This window comes from Pinus tabuliformis, chromosome Q (genome assembly GCF_031772625.1).
Source record: "Pinus tabuliformis cultivar Carrire ecotype Pingquan chromosome Q, CPIR1, whole genome shotgun sequence".
Lineage (NCBI taxonomy): Eukaryota > Viridiplantae > Streptophyta > Pinopsida > Pinales > Pinaceae > Pinus > Pinus tabuliformis.
This window is the reverse complement of record NC_142296.1, coordinates 455239245-455249302: the sequence shown is the minus strand read 5'-3', so window position 1 is coordinate 455249302 and position 10058 is coordinate 455239245. Positions and strand designations below refer to the sequence as shown.

General features: G+C 34.7%; 1 protein-coding gene across 3 annotated transcripts; it reads right to left on the bottom strand.

Annotated features, from left to right (window-relative positions):
* Positions 1-3115: 3115 nt before the first annotated feature.
* On the bottom strand, positions 3116-8696 carry LOC149220164 (delta(12)-acyl-lipid-desaturase-like). 3 transcript variants are annotated; one of them, XM_089382746.1, is made up of 2 exons: positions 8366-8696; positions 3116-4696 (listed from the first exon to the last, which is right to left on the bottom strand). In XM_089382746.1, exon 2 carries the CDS (start codon positions 4585-4587, stop codon positions 3466-3468), a length of 1122 nt encoding a protein of 373 aa, XP_089238872.1. In that variant the 5' UTR covers positions 4588-4696; positions 8366-8696; the 3' UTR covers positions 3116-3465. The 3 variants fall into 3 exon arrangements, with proteins under 3 accessions (XP_089238872.1, XP_089238870.1, XP_089238871.1); XM_089382744.1 differs by lacking the exon at positions 8366-8696 and adding an exon at positions 4822-4995; XM_089382745.1 differs by lacking the exon at positions 8366-8696 and adding an exon at positions 4857-4993.
* Between the last annotated feature and the right edge of the window lie 1362 nt (positions 8697-10058).

The following is a 10058-nucleotide window of genomic DNA, read 5'->3' as shown; positions in this document are numbered from 1 at the left end:
TCTCTCTCTCTATTCTTTTTTTAAATTTCATTTTTGAATGCATAAATGGATTCAGCCCCTTGAGATCTATTGAATACATGGGATAAAATAGCTTAAACAATTAATTCCAACAAATATCTTCTCTATTCAAAAGTAACCCTTAATAAAAGGGTCAAAATGTAAAATAATGATACTTGTAGTACAAAACTAATAATAATTTATTTAGTTAACATGGACATTGAGATATTTTATTTATGGATTACATTGTCCACATTAAAACTTATATATATGTATGTATTTATGTATGTTCACCAGAACATTACATCCACGAGTGCTTCGTTTTGAACCTCCATCAACCTCCTTCCTACTGGATTTGTTGCCTAGGTGATATATACAAAAAGGCACAAAAAATGTCAAAAAACTAGTTTTCCACACACACATAGCCCACAAAGACCAAAAGCACCCCAAAATTCACTTCCATCTAAGAGCCATCCTTCAACTTACATATTACTGGCACCATGGTCCACCGGACCGTTTCCATGTTGCTAATTGAATTCCTCATGTACATGGGCCTCCATATGCTCTAGGTGACCATCCAAATGATCTATACTCATTTGCATCCTCCTCTGACCACGACAGAGTGATGCCATTTGGTCCAGCATCTGCCACTAGTTGTGTTGAAGGCCATTCATGAAGACAATGACCTGATTTCTATCATTGTGGTGGTCCCGCATTAGCCAGTCCATGAGGAATGTGAGTTTTTGAATGTGTTCCTCCAACGAGTTAAAGGGATGTGGAAGGAGAACTCGTCTGGGTCACATGTCTCTTTGTTGGTCAACTTCCTTGCCAAAGTTTGAATACTCCCCATGGTAAGTAACCCCTATCCTCATGGACCAACACCCCTCCTCACTCTACCACATTGCCTTTACATACTGCTACCCTCCATCTGAACTCACCTCACACTCCACAAGGATATGTCAGCTATAGAAATGATGGGTTACAAGCTGCCCTCTTCAACTTCCAAGACAATATCCATTGCGAACACTCTCCTCCTCATTATTAGGATAATCAACCACCCTTCGTGGCTAAAGAAAATAAAGTAGCAGGCACCTTCCTCTCGAGTGTGGCTCAAAAGTCAAGCTCAAAGTTCACTCCACACCACAAAGGCCCTAAATGTGGCCTCAATCCTGAATTCTACACCCAGCAATCAAACTCTCATAGGATCGTGACAACCAACCATAGAGTTTGCCCTCAATGTCCCTGCACTACGTTAAAAAGCTAACCAACCAAACCAATACCCAGAATACAAAACTCGAAATTGATAGTCAATACCTAAACATGAAGAGGATGCAGAACTCTTACTGCCATGGTTGGTTCCTCCTCAACTACATCATCTAGGTCAAGCGGTCACCCTTGAAGGCCATAAAATACAAAGTAGCAGGAACCTTCCTCCTCAGTGTGGCCCAACAACTGAGCTCTGCGTTCTCTGCACACCCCAAAGGCCCCAAATGTGGCCCCAATCTCGAATTCTATATCCAACAAGTGAGCCCTAAAGTCCCCCTAACAGAAATCTGACCAAAGCAATACCCAAAACAAAAATAAGCAAAATTGAGTGTCAATACCTAAGCATGAAGAGGATGTGGAACTCTTATTGCCAAAGCTAGTTCCTCCTCACCTACAATGTCCAGGTCAGGAAGCCACCCTTGGAGGCCACAAAATACAAAGTAGTAGCAACCTTCCTCCCAAGTGTAGCTCAATAGTCTAGCCCATGTTCTCTCTGGACCCAAAGGCCTCAAATGTGGCCTTGGTCTTGAATTCTACACCTAGAAAGCAAGCTCTCACAAGGTCACAACAACCACCACTAGGATTGTCCTCACTAGATTCGTAATACGCCCCACAGAAGACCGACCAAACCAATACGCATAACAGAAATAAGTGAACTTAAAAGGCAATATTGGACCTCAAAGAGGATGAGGAACTCATGTGTCTAGAGTTGATTCCTCCGCACCTACATTGTCCTATAATTTGTCCCCTTTCTTGCTAAGCTCACAGGTGCTAGTGTCCCAGACTATTTGTAGAAACCAATCGCCCTTACCATGATAAACAACCGCAAGTGATGCAGCCAAGAAGATAGAGTATGGCTGAACTAAGAAGCCACCTTGCAAACTATAAATCAAATTACCCACCACAAGAGTCTTTTCCATACCCAAAGTCCATCCGTTACCAAATGCCATAATCTAAGCGAAATAAATAGCCCTTACTCCTTTGTGAAGGTTTGCTAGCCCTGTGTCCATAGTAGCTTCCTCGAGACACCTCATTTGTTTCTAAATCTACGGAGATTGAATGCCCCATGGTTGTCTGCACTATCCTCGTTTATTTATGCCATCTGGGATCTACTACTATATTTTTAAATATATTTGACTATTAGCTAACTTTATATATTGAAATATTTTATCTATGATGCAGATTGAATTTTTTAATTACTATTGATATCAACAAGCGATAAGTGAGACTATGCTTTATAATACTTTTAAGTAAAACTAACATTTTATTTTCATTTTGAAATGGACATTTGCCAACTCCACATTGAAGACTGATGGTATTACACATCCTAGTCATACTAGGCTATAGAATGAGCCTATAGGCTTAATAAAGAAGCAAGAGAAATCAAACCTCTTAAAATACAAATCTTTAAATTTATATTTAGAAATGGTTAAAAATTCAAGAGATTTGATTCCTCTCAAAACTTGATGAATTTAAAATTAAAATAAATCTATATTAATATATGAATTGCACTTTCTTAAAATAATCATTACCATATTTACCAAAAAAATACATATTACTATTATTAAAATATATATAATATCATAAACTTGATTAATTTAGTACACTAATATAGTGCTATCATAGCAATCTTATTATAGCAAACCTAACCAAATATAATTTATATAAGGTCATAAACCCATTAATAAGTAATATAAATTATATTTTATATAATATCATAAAGCCCATTAATTAATAAACTAGTAATTTGTTATTATTTTTTAATATAACTTGAATTTCGAAAACCATAAAAAATTATAGTGCAGAACTGAACATCCCAACTATACTTGTTAAACAATAAACATCCAAATCGTACTGGGCCAACTTTCGAATATTTAAATTAAATAATGGAATTTTGACTATAAACCAAAACAAGCTGCAGTACCAAGGATATAAACTACATAAAACTTAAAAGTATTGATTGAAGTATACGTCAAATATCTTTTTCCGAATCTGACCTCAAACCTTCTTCAACAACGGCGACTTTCTTAAACACATCGGAATCTGAATGCTGTAGTGGATGACTATTTCTGACGCAAAAACTTCATGAACGGATCTTTTATAAACATATTCTAGTGATCAGATGTTGCACATGTTCAAAATGAGGCAGTGAAGGAAGTGGTGGATGAAAGAGAAGTCCAACTGAGTATGCAGGGATTGCTGTTATATGAACTTGCTTCTGTACCATACGATCCCACTTTTGCCAGGGGAGTCAGCCTCTACATACTCACATTCTCTAAACTCCCGCCATAAGGCATTACAGACAGGCGTATTGTCATAGCAGTGATAGTTGCCCAGAATCGGTTTAATAGCCCTGGTGGCCTCTACGGCATGGTAATGAGGAATTGTGGAGAACAGATGATGAGTCACATGGGTGTCGGTTATGTGATGGAATACATAATTCAACATTCCGTAATCCCTGTCAACTGTTGACAGTGCACCCCTCACCCATTCCCACTCTGATCCGTCATAGTGGGGAAGAGCTGGATGTGTGTGCTGCAGGTACGTGATCAGCACCAGGAATGCGTTCACAATCATGAGGGGAATGCCGTACACTTTTATGACCCAAGAAAATCCATAAGCAGAGGCCAGCAGGTACAGAGTATAGGCCACTCCGACCAAGGCGATGTCACTAACCAGTATTTGAAATCTCTCTCGTTTGCTATAAATTGGGGAATATGGATCAAAGTGACAGGCAAATCGAGGGTATTTCCTTCCCGAAACATTGAATGTCAGATACAAGGGCCACCCCAGTGTTAGGGTAATTGCTATTCTCAACAGCCTCCCGGGAGGGTTAGATAGGAGATTGGAAGTCAATTTTAGTATATCATTCTTTGGACGGGGAACAAAAACTTCATCTCGTTCCAAGTTCCCAGTGTTGCTATGATGTCTTCGATGACTGTATTTCCATGAAAAATATGGCACTAGGAGCCATGAATGTAGTATAAGCCCCACAGTATCATCCACCAATGAGTAGTCACTGAATGCATGATGCCCGCATTCATGTGCTATAACCCATATGCCAGTCAGAACGCACCCCTGGGCTGCCCAGTAACCAAACCATAGTGCCCATCCAAGCATGCCGGGCGATGTGAAGTAATAGCTGGTAGTGGAATACAGCAGAAGCGCAGCAATAAGAAGATCGTATCCTAGATACGAGAATGACGTGAGCAGTGATCTTTTGAAGCAGTGAGGTGGAATTGCTTTCTTCAATTCTGACAACGTAAAAGGTGGCTTTCCACAAGGAGCTCGCTCCATTATGTCTTTCTTAGCAGGGAAGGCCATCCTCTCACCAGCTGGCCACTTTGTAACATACAAATTTCCGCAACAGATTATGTCAAAGGGTGCAACGCGCACATACAGAGCAGAGTTCACTTCAAACAGATGTCACAGCCTGCACAGTGCATAGAGAGAGAATATAATTCATTAAATTCTAGGTCTTAAATCGTTGACAACTTAACAGACATTTCATCGTATCAAGACCAAGCACTATGCACTGCCAAAGAAACCAAAGTGTACCTAAACAGGGGCACATGCCAAAGAATTCAAAATACCCGATTCACGATGTGCAGACCAGTAGGGTACGGAGCCGAGAGCTAGGTACAAAACGCAGAGCTACACAGAAGATGAGGGCAAAAGCAAGGAAATGCAGATTGCTAATCTAGCAAAAATGCTCCTAAGGATGCGAGAAGCATTGGAGATATATTATTTATAGGGATGGCGGGATTGATAGGAAGGTTGAGGAGATAGGGTGACTACAGACGGGACTAGTAGCATATACGTAAGGGGGTTGAAAACAAACAACTTGTACGGCAGGTAAATATTAAGGGTTGGATATGATCTGTTGTGACTTAAATACAAGCACTTATAACTTTCTGGTTTTGATATGGATACATCACCGAAACGCCAAAGTTCATCCAAGGTACCATCTAATTGGTTCTGAAACCACTTTACTTGGCAATGAAAATGGGACTGCGGTAACAGTGAGTAGATGAAGAGATGAAATATGGCAGGCCAAGCAGGTGAGTGTTGCTAACGTCATATTTTTAAAACGAAAAATTGGAATTGTCCAGGGATGTATTATAAGTCGTCAATGTCTGTATTATAAGAGTTTTGGAGTTTTTTTTTGGCGTTCAAACAATTTTTTTCTCTCAACATTTTTTTATTTTTTAATATCATTTTTAGTATAAAATCCTTAAAATTCTTGATTTGAATAAATTTTTACTAAATTATAAACAAATAATTTTTCACGAAATTATAAACAAATTCTATGGACATATGTAAAAACTCCATGCTAAGAGATAACATGCTATTCATCAACTTAAAAGTGTGAATAGATAACATAAACTCAAAAGTCGTTGACATAATACCATAGTAATGGTAGATCTTATATATTATATTTATTTTCATAAATTAATTTAATTAATATGAAAATAAAATATACCCAAATCATGAGGCTGTAGAAAATGAATTTTGTTAATTTTTTTTTTGTTTATTTGCTTAGATTTGTAGAGTAGTCTCCTTGATCTTTGTGTTCATCTACGAAGTTTTCTATGTTCAAATCTATCTAAATGACAAGTAAAGAGGGTTTATTTTTTCATATGGAACCGATATCTTGTCCAAAGGATTTGGGACAAGCATTCAGCCTTACATTTCTAAAAGGCTGAATCAAGAATTCTTTGGGCAGTTGCGCAGTTCCTAAAGGTGGATGCTCATAGACTCACAAAAGGACAAGCATTCGACATTACATTCCTAAAAGGATGAATCAAGAATTCTTTGGGTAGTTCCTAAAGGTGGACGCTGGTAGATTCATAAAAAGAATTTTTATTTTTTCCTTGATATGTATAGAGATAGTAATATTTAGTGGTCCGAGCCTTTAGATTTTGAAAATACTACATTATTTGTCTTCGAATTGGACGTTTACAAATCTTGTATTCTTAGGTAAAGAAAGAACCCAAAAGAAAAAAAAGACCAACCCAAACCCAGAGAACACTACAAATATTGTTGAATATAATTACCAAAAAGTCATAGAGAAGAGGGGGCTCAAGCAGGAAGGATCAATGCTTCCAATTTTGACCAAGGTAACAACTACTACAACTCACCAACAATAGAATGAGAAGTCTACATCTAAAAGAGAGGTGAGTGGCACAAAAAGAATTCATGGATCATAGACTTCGGACAATGATAGAGAAATCCATGTAAATATGGAAGAGAATCAAATGGCTATTGTAACTACCACTTCCAACTTTGGTTGTTGGCCAAAAGTGAAGAAAAGGTAGGGTAGAAGAGTTTAATTTAGTGTTTTTCTTCTTTTTGGTGTTATTTCATGGGTACCAAACAAGGGTAGTGTGATCAAATGCTTTTTAGCATCTCCAAAATGTAATGTTGTTCTTTTGAATAAAATTGTGATTTTTCATTGGGGAAAAAGTATGCCCAAATCACTTTTCAAAACAAACTTTTTCGAAAATAAATATTAAGAGAAGTTTTAACATAAACTTAGTTGAAATATGTCATTTGGAAGCCCTAGTCGATGCATTAACAATAAGATTCTATAAATATGAACTCATTTAGCTAAAATTCTCTAGAAGAGAAGGATATGTTTAAGGGTTGGTTTCAAGAATATATCATTGATTTACATATTTCATGTTGTGTTATGAATGTATATATTTCTCATATAAATTGAAATTTTTACAAATGAAATAATATTGTGTCCTCATTATATGTTATATCATTGAGACTTTTGAAGAATCTCAAGATAGTGAAAGAAATTGAGGGACAGTCTTCAAATGTAAGTATAAGATGAGAAAGATAACATGGTGGATGAACTTCGCGAAATAATTTGAGAGACACCACTATTTAGACAACCATCAAATGCAAGTATGTAATGAGAGTGATAACAGGATGGATGTAACAAAAAACAACATAAACATAACTTCTGGATGAAAATGAGGAACACTAAAACCGATGTTATTAGGAGAGAAAGAAAAATGTACTATCCCAATTTTCACTCCTAAATTATAATGCAACATATCATGTATTATTTATATGATATAGGAATCAACCCACACATAATATGGTTTATGATATGGGAGTCAAGACATGTGGGTTGGGTTATAATTACCTTGTTTTTCATTTTAAAATATTTTATACATTTCTAATATTAATCTAAAGAAGAAGCTCACATAATATGGGGTTGTAAGACTTAACAGAAGGCATTCGAAATCAAACGAGTCCAAAACCCGAGAGACATGATATTGATCCAATATGGGAACAATATATAGTCAATAATCTTCACGAAAATCAGCCCAGAAAATAAACCAGGGATTCGGCCATCATTATGATTTTAACTAATTCGGAAATGGAGGAAGGCAGCATCGCTAAAACCATTGCAATTCAAAAATAAAAAAAATAATTATAATAATATTAATATTTATAATAATAATGGTTATTTTAAGAGTCGATTTTGAGAATCTTTAGTAATAGAATAAATAAAAATAAAATTAGTTTTTTTAAGATTCAAAAAATATTCTACACAATAAAAATTAAATTCAACTATGTAAAACAATGTTGGAGAAAATCTGAACATTAAATAGCTATTTTGGGAACCTAAAATGATAATGGGTAGGAAGAGATATTTTGGAGGCATAAAATGATCATGTGTGCGCACACAAAAAGAAATAGGATGAGTGTTACCCTAGATTTTCAAACAGTCAGTCTGATTTCACTTTAAGAAGATAAATGATAACGCTTTTATTTTCAAAACTAAAATACTATCTTGATATCTTATTTTGTTTTCTCTGGTCATATTTTTAATTTTAATCCTTTTTCAGAAAGATAACTTTCACCTTGAATTAAACAAAAAAAAATGGTAAAAATTATATGAGAGAATTTTTTGGCCTTTACTTTTACAACTAACAAATGTGGTTCATCATCTGGTCCTGATAATGAACTACACTCGTTTGTTCCAAACACAAAGGCCAAAAAATTCTCTCATATGATTTCTACCGAAAGACTTTATTTAATTTATTATAGATCAGAAAAACTTGAATACAGAAACTTCCACCTTTTTCATAAATTTCTTGACCTTCAAAATATCCACCCCGGCATTGAGTACAACTTCTTTTGATTGAGCGATTTCAGCGTATCAAAAGCAAACGCTATGCAATGCCAATTGAAGCAGGGACTCATATCACAAAAGTCCAAATACCCAATTCACGATGTCCAGATCAGTGGGGTGCTGGCCGACAGCGACGTTCAAAAGACCATAACCAAATTCTCCGACCAAGTTACACACAGACAAGCAAACTAGGGAAGTGGGAAACCTTATTGCAGGGAAATGCAGAGGGAAAATGTAGCAGCAACGCTGCCAAGGATGCGAGAAGCACTTGGGAGATACTGTTTACGCGATGGAGGAATTCATCGGAAGGTTGAAGAGATTGGTTGACTGGAAACGTAACTGGTGGCGGATGCGTAAAAATATATGAAAACAGAGCAACTAGTAGGTAAATATAACTATTCAGCTTTTAATTCTGATATGGATGCATCACCAAAATATCAATGTTTTTTTTGGTGATGAAAATGTTATAGCAGCAACACCAAGTGAATGATTCGGGAAAAATATGACAGGGCCACGATAAGCATGACCTCGGTTCACATGTCAGGACAAAACAAATCGCATGTTATATGTTCACATGAATGGTGATCACAAAACATATAGAGCGCAATAACAATAATTGATGTACAGATGTAATGTAATGTCAATGCGTTGCGTGTATTTTCAAAAGTTAGTTGGGATAATGTTAATATCTTTTATTTTATTTTAATTTTTTTTAATTAATTTTGATTTAAACAAATAATAATTAAAACAATTTTAAATAGTTATTTAAATTATATTTAATTATAAATTTAAGTTTATTTAATTGTAAAAAAATTCAATTATTTTTGCAATGTATATAAAATTATTTTTAATTAATGAAATGTATTATATTTGTTATATAATTTTTAAATATTTAATTTTTAATTATATCTAATTTTATAAAATCAATCTCTATATATAAAAAAATGACAATACATCAATAAAATAAATAATGTTTAATTTAATTGATTTTTTTTTAATGTAATTGTGCATTTCAAATTTCATCTCATTGTAAGTTCTCTCCTTCAATTCATTATAACTTAAAAGTTATACAATTTTAATCGTAGAAAGAAAAGGTATGTTACTACTTACCTCCAATTCATTATAACGTAAAAGTTATACAATTTTAATCGTAGAAAGAAAAGGTATGTTACTATTTACCTCCATGTCAATTGAAACATTAAGTTTCCTTTCATGTTATCCTAGTTTAGTAAATGAGTTAAAATTTAAAAAATAATTTAAGTATTTTTATATCCTACATAAACTATAAAATACGTAAAGACAAATAAAATAAATTATATTTAAAGCTATAAGTTATTCTATTTAAAAAATATAAATTATCTATTTAAAAAATATAAATTATTTATGTTATTTTCTTGATATGAGTTTGGACATTAACTTATTTGGTGAAGAAAATAAATGTTATATATAAACTTATAAATTTATATGCATAATTAATAACAACACTACATCTTTATCATAAGAACATTTGTGAAGAACAAATCAGACCGTATGTGTCACGCCCCTATACCTGCGGTAGTCTTCCAACCACTTGTAACAAGGTGCGGCACCACCAAACACTTTCTTTTCACCAATACTAACATTCGTGGACTACGCCTAC